We start from the raw sequence: 21,128 nt of genomic DNA on the forward strand, positions 1-21,128 counted from the left end.
TAATTTTTTGTAGAGATGGGATCTTGCTATGTTGTCCAGGCTGGTCTTGAACTCCTGGGCTCAAGCAGTCTTCCTGCCTCAGCCTCTCAAAGTGCTGTGATTACAGGTGTGAGCCATCACGCCTGGCCTGTTCTAGCTTCTTTTTTTTTTGAGTCAGGGTCTTGCTCTGTCACCCGGGCTGGAGTGCAGTGGCACGATCTCAGCTCATTGCAGCCTTGACCACCTGGGCTGTAGTGATCCTCCAACCTCAGCCTCCTGAGTAGTAGGACCACAAGCAGGTGCCACCACATCCAGCTAATTTTTTTCAGTTTTTTTTTTTTTTTTTTTTTTGTAGAAATGGGTCTCCCCCATCCTGGCTAACACAGTGAAACCCCGTCTCTACTAAAAACACAAAAAAATTAGCCAGGCGTGGTTGCGGGCACCTGTAGTCCTAGCTACTTGGGAGCTGAGGCAGGAGAATGGTGTGAACCCAGGAGGCGGAGCTTGCAGTGAGCCAAGATCGCGCCACTGCACTCCAGCCTGGGTGACAGAGCGAAACTCCGTCTCAAAAAGAAAGAAATGGGTCTCCCCGTGTTGCCCAGGCTGGTATTGAACTCCTGGGTTGAGTGATCTTCCTGCTTCAGCCTCCCAAAGTGTGGGACCACAGATGTGAGCCACCATGCCTGGCCACCGCTCCAGCTTCTTTTTTATTTTATTTTTATTTTTATTTTTTTGAGATGGAGTCTTGCTGTGTCGCCCAGGCTGGAGTGCAGTGGCACGATCTTGGCTCACTGCAACCTCCACCTCCTGGGTTCAAGCGATTCTCCTGCCTCAGCCTCCCGAGTAGCTGGGATCACAGGCACCTGTCACCATGCCTGGCTAATTTTGTATTTTTAGTAGAGACAGAGTTTTACCATGTTAGCCAAGATGGTCTCGATCTCCTGACCTCGTGATCCACCCACCTCGGCCTCCCAAAGTGCTGGGATTACAGGCGTGAGCCACCGCGCCCGGCCCTGCTCCAGCTTCTTGAAGGCCACTAGGTTTGTGGCAATTTTTATGGCAGCAACAGAAAACTAGTACATAGATCCCAGTTGTGACAACCCAGGTGGTCTCCAGGCACTGCCCCCGTCCCGGCACCACCTTTGTTGGAGAGGCCTGTGCTCAGTGCCGGTGCCCTGCTGCTGCTGCCGGCCGCCCCTGTGGCCACGTTACCCACCAGGAGGCCAGCTCTGGGCCTCAGCCTGAAGGAGGCCCGGGCTTTGCCTCTGCTGCCGCCAGGAAAAGCGGAGTGCCACCTGACCCTGTTCAGCTCTGAGTTCCCGGACGGGCGCAGTAGCTGCCCCTTGCTCTCTTCAAAACTTCCTTGCTGCTCTAGTTCCTTTTGCTTCCAGCTGAGCTTTAGAATCATTTTACTGGAGTCTTTAAAGAGTGTTGTTAGTATTTGTTTGGGATTCAGTTACATTCACAGTGAAGCCAGAGGCCGTGCCTGTTCTGCCTTGTCTGTGCTGGTGGCCGCCCCTGGATGACCCTGAGGTCTCTGCCTCATGCTTTCCCTGGAGGGCCTGGCCCCAGGCTCCAGCGATTGGCTTTCTGCTTCTGCATCCCATCCTTCCAGTGTCCTCCGACAGGCCCTGCACACTTGCCTTCCCCCAAGTGGCCAAGGTTGTCTGCACGTCCCCTGATTGCAGCAGCCTCCAGTCCTGTGTCTGTGCTTTGTCACAAATGCACTGGCCCCTGTGCCAGCCACTGAGGGCCGACCCTGCGGGGCGAGGGGCACTTTCCAGCTCCCCCATCTTTGGGCATGCCTGGGGCCTTACCTCACTGTTCTCGTTGGAAGATCAGGCCGCAGCGTTTGGGTTGGTGAACCTGGTGAACAAGCCACATGTCCACCTGATGTTTCCAGAGGTACCAGGGCCAGGTCTTAACCCCGAAGCCCTGCAGGGCAGAATGTGGTGGGCGTCGTAGGCATGCTGTCAGTTGGCAGAAAGCCCTGCAAATGTGGTGGGTGTCGTAGGCATGCTGTCAGTTGGCAGAGCTCCAGAGTAGAGTGCCCAGCAGGTTCAGCTGCAGCCTTCCCATGGGTGGGTGGACTGAGGCTTGGGGGCCTTCTGCAGACTGGCTGGTTGCAGTGCCTTGGGGCACATGGGATGGTACCTGCGTCCCCTGCAGTCCAGCAGGGAGGTGGATGCGTTCACATGTGGTCACCATGCAGGAGTGACATCTGAGTTAGGCTGGCCTGGGGCACGGGGGAGGGCCAGCCCATGCTGTGTGCGCACCACTTGCAGAGGTTTGGAAGTACATCTGTGCTTTCGCCCAGCAGCCGTCTGACAGCGTCCACTCTGGACTTGCAGTGTGTTAGGGACATGGTTAGAAAATGCAGAAAGTGCCTATAATCCCAGCTGGGCGTGGTGGTGGGCGCCTGTAGTCCCAGCTACTCGGGAGGCTGAGGCAGGAGAATGGCGTGAACCCAGGAGGCGGAGCTTGCAGTGAGTGGAGATGGGGCCACTGCACTCCAGCCTGGGCGAAAGAGCGAGACTGTCTCAAATAAAAAAAAGAAAATGCGAAAAGTGCAGTTGGCCCGTCCTCAACCCTGCTGGCTGGGCAGAGTGAGAGATGCTTCCCCCACTGGGGTTCCTGGCTCAGTGATGGAGGTGTGGGGCGCCAACCTGCTGCTTCCCCCGTGAGTGCTGACCCCAGCTTTGTTCTCACTTTGTGTCTGTGGATGTCATGAAAGGGTTGTAAATGCAGATCTCCAGGTTTTGGCTGATCTGTCTTTTTTGTGTTTCCAGGTGCTGGCAAAACCCCGACTCTGGGTGGCGGCTTCCACGTGAATCTGGGGAAGGAGTCGAGAGCGCAGACCCTGCAGAACGGTATTTCCCACCGCGGATGCTGCTGAGCGTGCGGCGGCTCCCAGAGATGGGGATGGTGGTGCTGGGGCGGGGGCACTGACTCAGCCATGGACCTCATGGCCTGCCACTTCCTCGTCACCCTGCACGCCCAGCCCAGGCTGCCTCCAGGAGGAATCGTGCCCTGAGTGCCCTCCTGGGTGTCCTGCAGACTCTGCCAGGGCTGCTTGGGGAGAACCCAGTGGGTGCTGCAGGATCCACAGCCATTGCTTGCTGGTCTCAGTGAGATGGAGGCAGAAATAACACATTTATAGCAGTTGGATATTGTAGTGACATTCTCACTGCGTTTTGTCAAAGTGCCAGTTCACCACAAACTGGAGAAATGTCTGCTGGGTTATTTGTCTTATGATTGAGTTGAAAAGTTCTTTATGTATTTTAGGTACACGTCTTTTATCGGATGTGTGATTTTATGTGTTTTAGGTACAAGTCTTTCATCAGATGTGTGATTTATAGGACATTTTCAGCCATTTGTTGTGTTCTTTTCATTTTCTTTCGTCTTTTTATTTTTCGCTGGTATCCTTTGGAGCATGAATGTTTTAAATTCTGATAGTATCCAGTTTACCTATTTAGTCTCTTGATAGCTGTGCCTTTGGTATCATAACTAACAAATGTTGCCTAATCCAGTCCAAATTGTGAAGATTCGTGCTTATGATTTTTTGGAGTTTTGTGCCTTCAGCTCTTTCCAGTAGGTTTTGGTCCATATTGAGTCAGTGTTTGCATGTGGTGTAAGGTAAGGGCCTACCTTCACTCTTGCACGTGCAGACCCAGTTTTCTCAGGACCACGTGTTGGAAACACTGTATTTTCCCAGTTGGCATCCTCTTGGTGCCCTTGCTGAAAATCGATAACCTAAAAGCTTACTTCTGGATCCTCAGTTTGGCTTAGTGACTGTATGACAGTCCTGGCGCCCGTTCCATGCTGTCCAGGACACTGAAGCTTTGCAGTCAGTTTTGAAATCAGGAACTGTGAGTCCTCTAACTGCTCTTTTTCAAAAGTGTTATGTTGTCTGTTTGAAGTCCCTTGAGTGGCCATATAAATTTTAGGATCAGCTTGTCAGTTTCTGCTAAGTCAGCTGGGATTTTGATGGGGATTGTGTTAATATGTTGGTCATTTTTGGGAACACCGCCACCTAAACAGTGTTAAGTCTTCTGATATCTGAATACGGGATTTCTTTCCATTTATTTGGGTTTTCTTTGTTTCAACAATTTTGTTAGTTCTCAGAGTATAAGTTTTATACTTCTTTTGTTGAATTTATTCTGTTGATATGTATTGATCTTGTATCTTGCAACCTGGCTGAACTCATTTTTTATGCTTAAGAGTTTTTTAGCGGATCGCTTAGGATTTTCGGTATAAGATCATGTTATCTTTCCTCTCTAGCCTAATGCCTGTTTTTTGTTTTTGTTTTTTTGGTTACCACATTGAATAGCAGTGGTGTGAACAGACATCCTCTCGTCCTTGATCCTGGGGAAGCATCCAGTCTTCACCATTGAGTGTGGGTTGGCCGTGGGTCAGTCCAGGCAGGGATACTTTGTGCTGGGATCTCTTCAGCGTCACTGTTTCATTGAGTACACTCTCAGGAACCTGAGGAACAGTGAAGGATCCTTGTGGTTGGTGCAGCCGTGTCCCACAGCCTTAGTCTGGATGCTGGAAGGTGGTCGGGACAGCTAGAACATCTCTTGTGGACAGCACGTCACCCTGGCCGTTTTCTCCTGGGCCATCTCCAGGAGGCCGGGCTCTTGAGCAGCTGCCTCTGCTCCTGGCTGCTGCCGCCGACGGGTGGCCAACACCGACACACCTAGGCTGGCAGGGGTAGTTGGCTTGCGATGATCCCTCACAGCAGAGTGGATGGGTCCTTACGCTTCCCTTGTGCTTTTTTCCTTGCCCCGCCATGGACTTCCTAGTAGAGGAGTATAGGCAGCGCCTTTCTTCCTGACTGCCGGTGTGATTCTTCTGCAGTACAGAGCACCCTCTGCGTGATTTCAGTCTTCTGAAGTGCTTTGAGCCGTGGCCCGGTGGAAGGCCAGTTTTGTGGACGTGCATGTGTGTTGGGCACTTGAATGCATTTCCTGCAGGAAGCGGGTGCAGCGCAGCACATCCCTCTTCCTCTGCGTTGGCTGGTTCTCTGTGTCTGTCACCGAGAATCTGCATGAAGACCTGGCACAGTGACTGGGTTCGTCCTCTCCTACCCATAGTTTTGTCAGTTTTTTGTTTTGTCTGTTTCAAGACTTACTGGCACACACGTTTACGGTTCCTCCAGGTGGTGGCCAGGGCTGCACTGCCCAGGGGCCCTCCTGACCTTCAGGCCGCCTGGGTTGGGGCCCAGCTCTGCCCACTGCTTGTGGTGCCACTAGGCTATCTCCTTTTTTTCTTCTACTGACTTCGAGATTTTCTCCTTGTGAAGAGCTTTGTTCTCCACAGAGAATATAGTCTGTATTTTCCCAAAAACTCGTGGTACCTTCACTAGAGTTGGTCATGCCTCAGACCTACACAAATTTCAAAGAGTAGTGTTGGTGCAGACACGTGCATTGCAAAAAGATTGGAAACCAACAACAGAGAGAGAAATAGCTCATCTTACCTTTTTAAAAGCTCTTTAAATACCTTTGGTTCAAGAAAGAAATGAAAATGGAACATACAGACTCCCTAATTAGGGGTGAGTGTCAGTGAAGGTTGTGGCCCTGCAGGCCCAGGAGGCCCCGTGGACCCCACTCACTGTGTGGGGGAAGCTGCGGGGCCCCCACCCCTCTTGAGTCTTACTGGGGATGGGTGGTTCTGGGGGACCCTATGCCGACCTTTGTACCTGGACTCCCACCTGAGGGTCTGCAGCTGCAGCCTGGGTACCTGCAGCAGCAGGGGCCATGTCCTGCTGCTGCCCACTCAGTAAGCTCTCCCACCCACCTGCCCTGGGCCAGGCACTGCTCCTGCCTGGGTGGGGTGTGGGGCTGAGGGAGGCTGTCGGTCCAGCCCCTGTCCTGTTTCCTGCTGACTTTCGCCGGAGTCTTCCCTTCCACTGCCAGTCAGGCCCCCTGCTGTGGCAGTGATGCCCTCCTCTGCCTTGGCTGGCTGGGCCCGCCATACCTCCTTGCTGTCGAGTGTCCTGGGAGTGTGTCTGTGGGGCAGATCCTAACGTGTTTTTCAAATACTTTTGGAGACACGAGAGGGGATTTTGGCCCATTGTCACTGGCACATTTCTGATGCGTTGGGCTCTTCCTGCCTCTTATTTTGTATTTCGTATTTATCTTACCTTTTGTTTGTTTGTTTGTTTGAGATGGAGTCTCGCTCTGTCACCCAGGCTGGAGTGCAGTGGCGCGATCTGGGCTCGCTGCAACCTCCGCCGCCTTGTTTAAGCGACTCTCCTGCCTCAGCCTCCCGAGTAGCTGGAGTTACAAGTGCCCACCATCACGCCTGGCTAATTTTTGTATTTTTAGTAGAGACGTGGTTTCGCCATGTTGGCCAGGCTTATCTCGAACTCCTGACCTCAGGTGATCCACCCGCCTCGGCCTCCCAAAGTGCTCGAATTAGAGGCGTGAGCCACTGCACCTGGCTGTATTTATCTTACTTTTAAAAAACCCTTTATTTCGATTGATTGATTTATCATGGGTTATGTTTGTTTAAATTTTGTTTATTCTCCTTTGTTCTCCCCATACCGCCCTGGTTGAAGGTTTCATATCAGCCCTGGTCCCACTGCAAGCTTGGCCCACAGCCTCCACTCCTGCCCGCCACCTAGCCTGCCGGGTTTGGTGGAAATCTGTGAATGTAGCTTCCGACTGTTACAGTTTTGGTGAAGTCTTGATTGCCTTTCTTAGAAAACTGGAAAGATGGAAATAAACTTGTGGGCCACCCCTCCTGCCTGCAGCGATGGTCTTGTTCTGCGAGGACTCTGTCTCCTCTGCTTGCCTCCGTGCGCCCGGCGAGGTCACAGGCCCCTCCTTTGGTTTGCTGGGGACACGCTGAGACTGTGTTTAGAGAAAGGGTGTGAGAGAGAGAAACTCCTACCCCTTCTCCCTGGGATGCTTGCTGAGGGGTTGAGACAGGCACCCCATGGAATGTGGGGAGCATCTGCTCGGGGTCCACCAGCAAGAGGCGTTGAATGCCAGTGCGTTTTGATCCAGTGTGTCTTGATCCAGTGTGTCTTGATCTCTGTTTTTAAAATCTCAGGCCTTTTGGGATGATTTCTTCGATGTTCTGAAGCGACGGTTCTGAAATGCCTCTAGGTGGGGCTGTCTTCATTGACCTGATGAGCCTTTCGTTTGGGACGCGTTTCTCAGGGAAATTCCTTTTCTGTTCTCTTGGTCTGTTTTTCCTAGTATAGCACGCCTAGTAAAGTGCATGAAATGTGCTGACCTTCCATGAACCACCTGACAAATCCACGTGAGTCAGGCCTGCAGCAGCTCAGAAAGCACCTGCTGCCCACTGGCTTTGCTTGGTTTTCTGCCTCATACAGTGGGAATCATACAGAAAGGAATTAAAAAAAAAAGACTTGTAATTTTTAGAGCATTTTAGGTTCACAGCAAAATGGATCGGAAGGTACAGAGAGTTCCCGTAGACTCCAAGCACCCCCCAGCACACAGCTTCCCCTGACCCCGTCAGCGCCCCCCTCCACCGTGGTGCACGAGCTGCAGTCAGCCGCCCCACGTTGACTCATCAGGGTCACCAGGCTGTATCCACACACCCAGGCTTGGTCACGCAGGCTGTATCCACACACCTGGGCTCAGGGTCACGCAGGCTGTATCCGCACACCCGGGCTCAGGGTCATGCAGGCTGTATCCACACACCCGGGCTCAGGGTCACGCAGGCTGTATCCACACACCTGGGCTCAGGGTCACGCAGGCTGTATCCGCGCACCCGGGCTCAGGGTCACGCAGGCTGTATCTGCACACCCGGGCTCAGGGTCACGCAGGCTGTATCCACACACCTGGGGTCACGCAGGCTGTATCCGCACACCCGGGCTCAGGGTCACGCAGCCTCCACCGCACGCCCAGGCTCACGCTGGGCGGTGTGTGTTCTGTGGGTTTAGACGGATGCGTAGTGATGGGTAACCACTGTTACAGTTTCATATGAAGTGCTTTCGGAGTCCTAAAAATCCCCTGAGCTCCACCCATTCATCCCTCCTTCCCCAGCCTCCGGCAACCATTGATCTTTTCGCTGGTGCTTGGTGGTGTGGTCATAGAGCTGGAGTCGCACACTGCATTCTGTCACTGTGCAGCCTGTCACTCAGCCATGGGCATTTAACTGTCCTGCAGGTCTTTGCACAGCTTGCGGCCTCTTTCTCTTTAGTGGTGAGTAATATTCCACTGCCCAGGTGCGCCACAGTTGATTTATCCTTTCACCTGCTTGCTGAAGGGAATCTGGGCTTGGGCGATTATGAGTGAAGCTGCTGTAAGCATCACGCGCAGGTTTTTCTGATTGATTGCTGGACGGTGTGGTGAGAGTATGTTTAGTTTTGTAAGAAAATGCCAAACCCTTTTCCAAAGCACCTGAGGCATTTTGTGCTCCCAGCAGCAAGGAAGGAGAGCTCCGGTGGCTCCAGTCCTCAGCATCTGGTTCACCAGGGTTCTGGGTTTTAGCCGTTCTAGAATGTACTTTTTCGGAGCATATCAGTAGTTTATTTTTTTATTGCAGTGTAGTATTTTATGGTATGAATAGACCACAATTTATCTCCTTTACCTGTTGATGGACATTTGGGGTGTTTACATTCTTGGCTGTGCACAGGAAGCTGCTGTGCGTGTTCTTGCACATGGTCCTTCGGTGGACACAGGTGCCCCCTCCTCTTGGGAGTTTACCTGCAAATGGGTTTCTGGGTCCTGAGGTCTGGGTGTGCTCATCATTCGTAGATAGGGCCACAGGGTTTTCTGTAGTGGTTGTACCAGTTCATCTGTCCACCAGGAAGCAGTGTAGGGGAGTCCCAGTGGTTCCACAGCCTTGTTCACATGTGGCATTATCAGCCTTTCCAATTGTGGTCTCTCTGGTGGGTGTGTAGTACCCTCGCTGTGGCTTTAATTTGCTTTCCCTGGTGAGTAATTATGGCCACAACCTTTGCTCATGCTTCTTGGCTGTTGGGACGTCCTTTCTGCGTGAAGTGCCTATTGGCGTCTTTTGTGCTTTTTAAAAACTGAGTTGTCTTTTTCTTACAGATTTGTAGAGTTCTTTATATATTCTGGATTCGAGTTCTTTGTTGGATATACATGTTTTGAATCCTCCTCCCATGTCTATAGCTTGTCTCACTCTCTTAATGTTGTCTTTTGACGAACAGAAACTTCTGAATTTTTTTTTTTTTTTTTTTTGAGACGGAGTCTCGCTCTGTCGCCCAGGCTGGAGTGCAGTGGCACAATCTCGGCTCACTGCAGGCTCCGCCTCCCAGGTTCATGCCACTCTCCTGCCTCAGCCTCTCCGAGTAGCTGGGACTACAGGTGCCCGCCACCACGCCCGGCTAATTTTTTTTTTTTTTTTTTTTTGTATTTTTAGTAGAGATGGGGTTTCACCGTGGTCTCGATCTCCTGACCTCGTGATCCGCCCGCCTCGGCCTCCCAAAGTGCTGGGATTACAAGCGTGAGCCACCGCGCGCGGCCCTGAATTTTTTTTTTGAGACCGGTTCTCACTCTGTGGCCCGGGCTGGAGTGCAGTGGTGCAGTCACTGCTCCCTGCAGCCTCAACGTCCCAGACTAAAGCCGCCCTCTCACTTCAGCCTCCCGAGTAGCTGGGATCACATGTACATGCCACCACATCCACTCATTTTTTAATTTTTTTTTTTTTTTTTTGATGTGGAGTCTCGCTCTTTTGCCAGACTGGAATGCAGTGGCGCAATCTCGGCTCACTGCAACCTCTGTCTCACGGGTGTAAGCGATTCTCCTGCCTCAGCCTCCCGAGTAGCTGGGATTACAGGCGCACACCACCATGCCTGGCTAATATTTGTACTTTTTAGTAGAGACGGGGTTTCACCATGTTGGTCAGGATGGTCTCGATCTCTTGACCTCGTGATCTGCCCGCCTCGGCCTCCCAAAGTGTTGGGATTACAGGCATGAGCCACTGTGCACGACCAATTCTTTTTTTTTTCTGTTAAATAGAGATGGAGGTCTCACCATGTTGGCCGGGTTGGTCTTCAACTCCTGGGCTCCAGTGATCCTCCCACCTCAGCCTCCCAAAATGCTGGGATGACAGGTGTGAGCCACTGCACCCTGCCAGAAATTTCTTAATTATAATGCAGTCCCAGTATATCAGTTTTTATGGTTAAGGCTGTTTGTGACTTGTTCAAGAAATTCTTATCTACTCCAAGGTCTGAAGATACTCTTGTGTTTTCCTCTGGAAGCTTTATTGCTTTGTACTTTACATGTAGGTGGTGATATGCCTCAAATCTTTTTTTTTTTTTTTTTTTTTTTTGGGAGACAGGGTCTCGCTCTGTTGCTGCCCAGGCTGGACTGCCCAGGCTCACTGCAGCTTCAACCTTCCAAGCTCAAGCAGTCCTCCTACGTTGGCTGGGACTACAGGCTTGCACCACCACACCCGGCTGATTATTTATTTATTTTAGCAGTTGGATCTTTAGCAGCCCAGGCTGGTCTTGAACTTTTGGGCTCAAGTGATCTACCTGCTTCGGCCTCCCGAAGTGCTGGGATTACTACAGGCATGAGCCACAGCACCCGGCCTGAGTTTACTTTTAGAATTCGTTTGTTGGAAGTCTAAGGAGACTCACAGGCTATGGCTAGCTAATTAGTAGTTGGTTTCTATGTGAATATCTGTTTATTAGTAACATCTTTGGCCAGGCACGGTGGCTCATGCCTATATCCCAGCACTTTGGGAGGCTGAGGTGGGCAGATCACGAGGTCAGGAGTTCGAGACCATCCTGGCCAACAGGGTGAAACCCCGTCTCTACTAAAAATACAAAAAATTAGCTGGGTGCAGTGGCGTGTGCCTGTAATCCCAGCTGCTCACGAGGCTGAGGCAGGAGAATCACTTGAACCTGGGAGGCAGAGGTTGCAGTGAGCTGAGATTGCAGCACTGCACTCTAGCCTGGGTGACAGAGTGAGACTCCATCTCAAAAAAAAGAAAGAAAATGGTAAAAAAAAACTTACTGCAGTCATCGTAAGCCCCCATTTTAGTCCTTTTGGGCTGCTGTAACAGAACGCCACAGACCAGAACGCCACACATCAGAAAGGCTCACAGTTTTGGAGCCAGAAAGTTCGAGATGGAGATGGGGGAGACACCTGCCTCCTCTCCAGCTCTCTAGTGAGGGCCGCCTCCCAGTTCACAGACAGCCCCTCTCACTGTGGCCTCACGTGGTAGAAGAGCTGGGCTAGTTCTCTGTGGTCCCGTTTTTAAGGGCACTGAGCTCATCGTTAGTGCTTTGCCTCCTGACTTAGTCACCCCCAAAGGCCCTGCATCTTAATATCATCCCCGTAGGGGATAGGATTTCAACATAGGAATTTTAGGAGGAGTCAAACATTCAGACCATAGCACCCTTGCATGCTGAGAACATGAGCTGGTGCCTGTGGGGTCAGGGCTTGGGATCGAGTCCCAGCCTCAAGTGTGTGGCCTCAGAGAGTACCTCTCTCTTACCTTTTATTACAGAATTTTCAAACATGCAGCAGAGAGCTGGTAGGTAAGGAGCCGTAGCTTCAGTGGGTCATCTGTCAGCTAACTCTGTTTCCCTCTGGGCCTTGCTGGGCCGCGGGGATGGTCTGTGCTGGTGTGTCTGGCTGGTGCTGCACATGCACAGGTGGCAGCCGGCATGGTGCCCTTTCTGTCCATTCTGTTGGGGTCTTGGCTCTGCCCAGGCCTCAGCTCTGGGGACAGTGACCAGCCTTCCATGTCAGTTCAGCTGGACTGCAGGCCTCAGAGCTGTATGAGCTCCAGGCAGGTGGCCTTAGGTGCTCAAGGTGGCAGGGCTACAGCAGGGCTGGGGCTCCATGTGGTGCTGCTAACTGCCAGGGGCCTGGCAGAGTGTGAGGCTTGACCTGGACCTGCCAGACTGTGTACCCTGGCCACTGGCTTCCTTGGGATGCAAGCTCAGCAGCTGCCCACCTCTGGCTGCTGGTCATCATTAGTGAAATTTGGCGTGAGCAGAACATCAGCCCTCACCTTCTCCAGCTCATGTACCCTTATCAAATAAATCTGGGAGGTCAGTTTTTGACTTCATATGGGGATGGAGGCCACCTTGCATAGTCTTTGCAGGAGGACTGTGGCTTTGGATGCCAGAGGACGCAGTGGGAACTGGAATCTCCATGACAGCAGCTCTCCTCTGCATCGAGCCGTGACCCACCATACATGTCCTCTGGGTACCCCATGGGGCTTATTGCCTGGAGCAAGGACTCTGCCTGCCCACGACGCCTACTCTGCAGACAGAGTGGGGCAGTGAGGTTGGCCCAGGTGCTCCCCACACAGCCTGTGCTCTGCAGACAGAGTGGGGCAGGGAGGTTGGCCCAGGTGCTCCCCGCACAGCCTGTGCTCTGCAGACAGAGTGGGGCACTGAGGTTGGCCCAGGTGCTCCCCGCACAGCCTGTGCTCTGCAGTGTATTGTGTCCCTGGTTTATCGAGACTGGAGAATGGCCATGGCTTTTACCAAGCATACTGCCTGTAAACATTTTGTTAACAAGGCACATTCTCCACAGCCCTAGATCCCTTAAACCTTGATTCCATACAAGACATGTTTCTGTGAGCTCAAGGTTGGGGCAAAGTGGCTGGGGCACAGTTACAGATTAACAACATCTCAGGGCAAAGCAATTGTTCAGGGTACAGGTCAAAATGAAATTTATCTTCCCTTTCTACATAGACACAGTAACAGTCTGATCGCCCTTCCTTTTCCCTACACCATGGCCCTCCCTCTGGGCAGGTGCAGGGGATGGCGCTAGGCTGGCTTTTTCTCAGGCCAGGTGGCTGGCTCTTAGAGGAGAGGCTGGCGGGGGCCGGGCTGAGCAGAGTGGGCCCTGCTGAGAAGGGAGGGGTGGGCTGACCCAGCCTCTGTGTGGTTGGGGAAGGAGGTGGCGCTGGGGCATGTGGCTGTAGGAAAAGGGGCATTCCCACCATAGCCCGGGGCAGTCAGGGGCATAGCACCTGCCAGCCAGCCCAAACCAAGCCCTTGCCAGACACGCCGCACCTCAGAGCCCTGGAGAGAGGCACATTCAGCCACACCGCACACGCCACCCAGAGCCTAAAGAAGGGAAACACGCAGAACAGGATCTCATGGCATGTGGAGATCACAGAAAATTCACATTTCAGTGTCCGTAAATAAAAAGTGATTGGAACCCACACACAAAAAGTGAGCTCAGAAACTCGTAAGGAAAAGCACAAATCTATATTCTTAAAGTTGCTACTGCGGCCGTGTGATACTTTTCATGTTCTGCGGGAACGTTTGGCTAAGAGCTGCCTCATGCTGTGTCCTAGGGCGGCGCCACATCCACCACCTGGGGAACCAGCTGCAGCTGAACCAGCACTGCCTGGACACCGCCTTCAACTTCTTCAAGATGGCCGTGAGCAGGCACCTGACCCGCGGCCGGAAGATGGCCCACGTGATCGCTGCCTGCCTCTACCTGGTCTGCCGCACGGAGGGCACGCCGCGTATCCTTTGGTTTGAGAGCCTCCCAGAGGGCCCCATCTTGATGCTTAGTTGGCTCCCCTCAAATATTGGGACTTGGTAGTTGCAGTAACTTGGTGTTTGTCTTCAATAGAAAGACACCTTATTGGAAGAACTGTTTCAGTTGATCCAGGGCTTTCTGAATTTGGGGTCTCCTTTTACTAGATTGAAGAATTGGGGAGCTGGGCACCTGCCTTCCTTGCACAGCCCTTGGGCATGCAGAGTGAGGGTTCTGTCGGTCCCTGAGAATCATGCCCTGGATTATCCCTGCTCGTAGACCTACTGCACCTTGGGTGCTGTCTCCACATCCCCTGTGGTTCAGGCCGCCCTCTGACCTGAGCAGGTGGGGTCCTGTTGCTGAGTGGGCTGCAGCCAGGCGTGCGCTGAGCGCCTGCGGCTGTGGACACCGTGACTGCGGGCAGTGGGTGGGGAGGCCTCTGACCCTCAGCGGTATGCAGCTTGGCCTTGTGCGTGGACACCGTGACTGCGGGTGGTGGGCGAGGAGGCCGCCGACCCTCAGTGGTGTGTAGCTTGGCCTTGTGCGGAGGTGCCAGTGTCTGGTGTTCTCTTGCACTGGTCTCTGTGCATCTGGTCCTGTGCCCACTGCTGCCCTCTGCAGACACGCACATGGGTCAGGAGCTGCCTTCGGCCTCTTGACAGGGGAGCCCAGAGCCTTCTATCCTCCACCGCTCTGTGCTGTGCTGTCCACACCTGCTGTGCACCTGCATCTTTCCCTGCTCTCTGGAGGCTCCCTTCACCTCCCCTGCATGGAACCCCGCTTCCTGGTCCACACCCTCCTCATCGTGTGAGGTGCCTTCTGCAAAGGCTCCCTGGGAGAGGGACCTCTTCCGAGCTGTGACCCTCTGAAGGTGGTCCCCCTCCCTGCCCCGTGTCTGGTGGGCATGGCGTGCCCGGCCACACGTCTGCCTCCCAGCCTGCGCCCCTGCCGTCACCTTGCCTCCAGCATTCTCAACTGGGCAGTTTTGTGGCCCTCTGGCTCCTGGCCCTTGCTGTGCAGCTGCGGGGCTTCAGCTCCTTGCCTCTAATCTCCACGTTCAGAAATCTCATGGCAGTGTGAGCCCGGCAGGCCTTTGCTCTCTGACAGCCTCCTGTCCTGAGCTTCTGTTGAATTAGTCGTTAGATGTGTCTTCCTTCTTCTCTGTTACTCTGCCTGCCACACTGGAACCCATCTGGTTATCTCATCCTTCTTTTGCACATGGCCATCTTTTTGCTTTGGGACAGCGCCTGAACTTTAGCTTCCAGCAGAGCTGTTTCATTTCTTTCATGTTTTTCATTTCTAAGAGCTCTGTGTGTTTTCCGAATCTTTTTTATAATCTCCCATCTTCCTGAGTGTGGCATCTTCTCATCTTGAGCTCTTTTCTGTCCTGGTCTGTTTGTCTGGTTGGTCCCCCTCGAGGGGTGTCATGGGTACCAGGTGGTCCTGGTGGCTTGCTTCTCTTTTGAGTGGGGTGCAGGGAGGGCTCCTGGAGATGATGGGCTGGTAACCTGCTGACTGTGCCTCTGGCCAGGCAACCCTCAGTATCAGGATCTTTCATTAAAATGTTTTTTTTTTTTTTTTTTTCCAGACAGGGTCTTGCTCTGTCATCCAGGCTGGAGTGTAGTGGCAGTATCTCAGCTTACTGCAACCTCTGCCTCCCAGGTTCAAGCGATTCTTATGCCTTAGCCTCTCGAGTAGCTGGGATTACAGGTGTGCACCACCATGCCTCGCTAATTTTTTTGTATTTTTAGTAGGGATGGGGTTTCGCCATGTTGGCCAGGCTAGTCTTGAACTCCTGGCCTCAAGCGATCCACCCGCCCTGGCCTCCCAAAGTGCTGGGATTATGGGCATGAGCCACTGCACCCAACCCTTAAAATGTCCTTTTAACGTTTTGATATTTTTGGCTGGGCACGATGGCTCATGCCTGTAATCCCAGCACTTTGGGAGGCCGAGGTGGGTGGATCACGAGGCCAGGAGATCGAGACCATCCTGGCTAACACGGTGAAACCCCGTCTCTACTAAAAATACAAAAAAAATTAGTCGGGCATGGTGGCAGGCACCTGTAGTCCCAGCTACTCGGGAGGCTGAGGCAGGAGAATGGTGTGAACCCAGGAGGCAGAGCTTGTAGTGAGCCGAGATCACGCCACTGCACTCCAGCCTGGGCCACAGCGAGACTCCGTCTCAAAAAAAAAAAAATGTCCTTTTAACATTTTGAAATTTGTCATTTCTGCGTAAAAGTGTTTAAAGCACACACATGCCTTTAGGGATAGGGATGATGCGAAGTGCCCAGGCAGCCCACTGCAGGCTGAGAAACAGAGCCCACGCCTGTGTCCCTGCCCGCGCCACCTGCTGTCTGCTTGCTCCAGCTCCACCCTGGGGTCCCACTGAGAGGCCTGCTCCGATCCTGCTCTCTTAGAGGCAGACCAAGGCCCTGAGAGAGAAGCTGAGCAGAGCCCAGGGTCAGCACGTGGCTCTGCCTCCCTTGTGTTTGTAGGAACTGTGTGGGGACCGCTGTGGAGCAGGGCCTAGAGTGCAGGCCGGCACTGGGACTCCGGCGTCAGCAAGGTGGGGTGGCACCGCGTCCATGCTGCTGCCTCACTGGGTCTTCTGTCGGGGGACAGATGTCCTGGGACGCGGGCCCTTGTGGGGTGATGACAGGCAGGATGGAGAGCAGTCCTGTGGCACTGCCGGGGCTGCCTCTGAGCCTGGCGGGACCACCTTTGGCCACAAAGTTCCCACACGCCCCAGCGATCCTCCTACTAGGTGTCTGCCCAAGGGAAAAGAGTACCTGTGTCCCCACCGAGGCTCACGCGCAGTGCTCACAGTGGCAGCATCCAGGAAGCCATCCCGTCCCCCAGGCATTCTAAAATTAGATCCTTGTGGTGGTTGCTCAGCTCTGGGGATATACGAAAATCCACTGCCCGGTGCACTGTGAACAGGCAGGTTTGTGGCACGAACTTGTACCTTGTAAAGCTGCTAAGGACAAGACAGCTTGGAACAGGGCTGTGCTCACGGGAGGCCGCACTCTATCCCCTCTGGCTGCTGGTGGCCTGGTGGGGCTTCCTTCAGCATCCTCAGAGGATGCTCCGGGCTGGTCTCGGGTAGCCGTAGCCCTCACTTCCCAGCCCACCGCTTTAGAGGGAAGTGGGTCAGGCCAGGTGTAGCATGTCCCGCTCTGCCCTCCCTTCAGGTTGCTGGCAGCACCGTGCCCTAGGCCTGCCAGCCAGAGCCCCCAGACCCATCCTGGACACGTCTCCGTCTCTCACCACCCTCCTCGTTCTCTCCTGCCCCTGTGCCTTCTCCCTCCCTGCTGACCTGTGTTGGCTCTGGCCGCTGTTCTCGCCTCCTGCAGCCCCAGCTGGCTGGCTAGGCTCCTTGCTGCCTCAGTTTCCTCAATAGCTCCACCCACTTCCCTTCCACAGAAAATCCCCCCAGGAGAGGGTGTGTGCAGCCAGGCTCTCTTCTCCGAGACAGGGCTGTTTGGCCCAGCCCTGCTGCCTGCGCAGCTCCCGCTCACCTTCTGGACTCGCCCCCTTTAGCCAGGGCGCAACAGCACGCACCACCCCACCCCCACCCTGCCGTCAGCAGGACGTGGAGGGTCCTGTGCAGTGAGCTCACGTTGTGGTGTGCATGGCCCCCACCCCAGGAGAGGCCCCCCAGGATCCTCCCATCGCATCGTCCAGCCCGTGGGTGGGACCAGTGCCCTGAGCCCAGGGCTGGATACAAGAAGTCCTCTCTCAGAAGGAACAAGGGCTTGATTTAAGAACATCCAAGCTTGTTCCGCCTCCTGTCCACCTTTCATTGTTGCCCGCTCCTCAGGTGTGTCCACTATCACCCCGAAAGTGCCGGGGGCTGTGCACACACACCTCCTCTCTTGGCCCCACAGCCTGGCGGCTGACGCAGCCAGTCCCGGATTCCTGGAGGAGGAACAGAGTGCTGCTGAGTCCCACTGAGTCTGGCAAGGCCCGGCTGACCCCAGGCCTGAGTCTGCTCCTGGCTCCCAGCCCAGGGAGGCTGCCTGGGCAGCAGGGCTGAGACGCAGGACCTGGACATGCCAGGCAGAGACTCAGCTGGAATGAGCACCTCTGCCGTTGCCGAGCAGGTAGTTTGTGGCCAGTGTGCGTTTCCTGGCTGTGTGTCTCGACTTGTTACCGCAGCTTTTGCCCACAGCTGGTTTGTAGGTCTTTGACATTTGTTCCTGTCCAGCCAGGCTGCCCTAGGCCTGCATGTGAGAGGGCATCTTGGGATGGTGACAGGCTGGTGAGCCCTAGAGGGCGTCCGAGCCCTGGGGCCAGCATTGTGGATGGTGCCATCACCTGTCCCCACATAGGTTTGCAGAGAGCATACCCAGCTTCCATGGCCTGACAGCCTCAGCCTCCATGGCATACCTGGCCACGAGTGGGAGCGAGGCCTCTGCCGCCAGCCGCCACACTCCCTTCAGACCCGGCTCCTCTCTCAGGTTGCAGAAACGTGCGTTCAGGTCAGCAGGGGCCATGTGCATTCAGCTTATTCCATTCTGGGGTCTGGGATGGGCTTTGAGAGTCCACACTTCTCTGCCCCCCTGTTTGGGCCAGCACCTCGTTCTGCCACCAGGCCCCCTTGTTCCTGCTCCTCTCCCTCTGCTGCCTCCTCAAGGACAGAGCATTTATAACAGTTTAAGTGGTCAGAAGAAGGTATCAGGATGGCTGATGAGGGAATGAAATGGTGCACACATCATTAGGCATGAAGAAGTTGGCATTTCAGGTCAGGCACAGTGGCTCACGCCTATAAATCCCATCACTTTGGGAGGCCCAGGCAGGAGGATTGCTTGAGCCCAGGAGTTTGAGACCAGCTTGGGCAACATGGTGAAACCCTGTCTCTACAAAAATAAAAATAAAAATAAAAAAACCCGGCTGGTGGTGTGCAACTGTGGTCTCACCTACTGGGGTGGCTGAGGTGGGAGGATCGCTTGAACCCGGGAGGTCGAGGCTGCAGTAAGCCATGATCGCACCACTGCACTCCAGCCTGGGCAATAGAGTGAGCCCCTGTCTCAAAAAAAAAAAGTTGCCATTTCAGACTTCCAAAAGGCTGACCTGGAAACACAGGCACACCCAACGCGGGCCCCTGTGGGCCCCTTGTCAGTGGTGTCTTGTTGCTGGCGTAGCAGAGGTTTAGCTGAGTTTTGTATGTTTACATTATTAATACATCATTCCTACCAAACTCAATTGTCAATCTTACGGTTTGAGTTTTGGAGTCTCTCCTTTAATGCACACAACTGTGTCTGCTGCTCATAATGCCAGTTCTGCTTCTTGCTTTTCATTTTTTTCATGAGACAGGATCTCACTTGATCACCCAGGCTGGAGTGCAGTGGCGCAGTCTTGGCTCACTGCAGCTTCTGCCTCCCAGGCTCAAGCGATCCTCCCACCTCAGCCTCCCGTGTAGCTGGACTACAGGCATACACCACCACACCTGGCTAATTTTTGTACTTTTTGTAGCAACGGGGTTTTGCGGGTTTTGCTATATTGTCCAAGCTGGTCTCAAACTCCTGAGCTCAAGTGATCCGCCCCCCTCAGTCTCCCAAAGTGCTGGGATTCTAGGTGTGAGCTCCCCTGCCCGGTCTTGGTTCTTCCTTTCTAACCCACACACCTCTCACCTATTTGTCCTGCCTTTTGTATGCTGAGGACTCAGCGTGCTCCTGGGGAGGGAGATGTGCCTGGCTCTCTCCTGTCCTGGGAGGGGTGTTTTCTGCCCTTAGCTGTATGTATCTGCGGCAGACTTTTGTGTATAGGACTCTTTATCAGCTTGAGGATGTTACCTTGCTTTCTAATTTTCCAAGAGTTTTTGTCATGAAAAATACTGAATTTTATCAAACACATGCTTTTAATGTATTTATTGGTATGATTTTTTCATGTACATTTTCCCCTTAATCTGTTACTTAACGTAAATAACACTGATTAATTTAAAAAAATTTTTTAGAAACAGGGTCTTGCTCTGTTCTCCCAGGCTGTACTGCTGTGGCACCACCATAGCTCGTTGCAACCTCCAACTCCTTGGCTCAGGCGACCCTCTCACCTCAGCATCCCGAGTAGCCGGGACCATAGGTGCACTAGGGATGGGGTCTCACTGTATTGCCCAGGCTGGTCTCAAACTCCTGGGTTCCAGTTATCTTCTCACCTTGGACTCCCAAAGTGTTGGGATGACAGGTGTGAGCTACTGTATCTGGCCTGTTTTTTCTAACATAAGCACTCGAGGCTATAAATTTCTCTCCAGGTGAGTTTCATTACATCACATGGTTTTTTGCTTGTTTGTTTTATTTTTTTTGAGACAGAGTCTTGCTGCCTCACCCAGGCTGGAGTGCAGTGGCGTGATCTCATCTCACTGCAACTTCTGCCTTCTGGGTTCAAGTGATTCTCCTGCCTCGGCCTCCTGAGTAGCTGGGATTACAGGCACGCGCCACCATGCCCACCTAATTTTTTTTTTTGAGACGGAGTCTCGCTGTGTCGCCCAGGCTGGAGTGCAGTGGTGTGATCTCGGCTCACTACAAGCTCCGCCTCCCAGGTTCACACCATTCTCCCACCTCAGCCTCCCGAGTAGCTGGGACTACAGGCACCACCACCACGCCTGGCTAATTTTGTTTTTGTATTTTTAGTAGAGAAGGGTTTCACTGTGTTAGCCAGGATGGTCTCGATCTCCTGACCTCGTGATCCACTTGCCTCGGCCTCCCGGTAGTGCTGGGATTACAGGTGTGAGCCACTGTGCCCGGCCCATGCCCACCTAATTTTTGTATTTTTAGTAGAGAGGGTTGGTTTCAAACTCCTGATCTCAAGTGATCCTCCTGCCTCGGCCTCCCAAAGTGCTGGGATTACAGGCATGAGCCACCACGCCTGGCCACATCACACGGTTTTGATGCATTGTATTTTTTATTACCATCCTGTTCAAAATATTTTCTAATTTCCATTGTTATTTCTACTTAGATCCATAAGTCATTTAGAAGTGTGCTGATTATTTTGAAAACATTTGGGGATTTTCTTTTTTTTTTTTTTTTTGAGACGGAGTTTCACTCTTGTTGCCCAGGCTGGAGCGCAATGGCGTGATCTCAGCTCACTGCAACATCTGCCTCCTGGGTTCAAGCAATTATCCTGCCTCAGCCTCCTGAGTAGCCGGGATTACAGACACCCACTACCACGCCTGGCTAATTTTTGTATTTTTAGTAGAGATGGGGTTTCACCATGTTGGCCAGGCTGGTCTTGAGCTCCTTTCCTCAGGTGATCTGCCTGCCTCGGCCTCCCAAAGTGCTGGGATTACAAGTGTGAACTACCGTGCCCGGCCTAAGATGTGTTTTTTTGTAAGCATCACATAATTGTGTGTTTTGGTCTGATTTTTTTTTCTTTTTATTGAGACGGAGTTTCGCTCTGTCGCCCAGGCTGGAGTGCAGTGGTGCGATCTTGGCCCACTGCAAGCTCTTCCTCCCGGGTTCACGCCATTCTCCTGCCTCAGCCTCCTGAGTAGCTGGGACTACAGGCGCCCGCTACCATGCCCAGCTAATTTTTTTTTTGTATATTTAGTAGAGACAGGGTTTCGCCGTGTTAGCCAGGAAGGTCTTGATCACCTGACCTTGTGATCCGCCTGCCTTGGCCTCCCAAAGTGCTGGGATTACAGGCATGAACCACCGCGCCTGCCCTTTTTTTTTTTTTTTTTTTAAGATGG

The 21,128-nt window shown here is 53.2% G+C and overlaps 1 protein-coding gene across 2 annotated transcripts in view; it reads left to right on the forward strand.

Annotated features, from left to right (window-relative positions):
- BRF1 (BRF1 RNA polymerase III transcription initiation factor subunit) overlaps nt 1-21,128 on the forward strand; it is a 78,979-nt gene that overhangs the window by 11,237 nt on the left and 46,614 nt on the right. For both annotated transcript variants that reach the window (XM_032179629.2, XM_032179630.2), the window contains exons 2-3: nt 2,769-2,849; nt 13,255-13,428. In XM_032179629.2, coding sequence (XP_032035520.1) covers nt 2,769-2,849; nt 13,255-13,428 — 255 coding nt within the window. The remainder of the gene's footprint in view (nt 1-2,768; nt 2,850-13,254; nt 13,429-21,128) is intronic.

The sequence above is a fragment of the Hylobates moloch genome, unplaced genomic scaffold (genome assembly GCF_009828535.3).
Source record: "Hylobates moloch isolate HMO894 unplaced genomic scaffold, HMol_V3 SCAFFOLD_16, whole genome shotgun sequence".
Classification (NCBI taxonomy): domain Eukaryota; kingdom Metazoa; phylum Chordata; class Mammalia; order Primates; family Hylobatidae; genus Hylobates; species Hylobates moloch.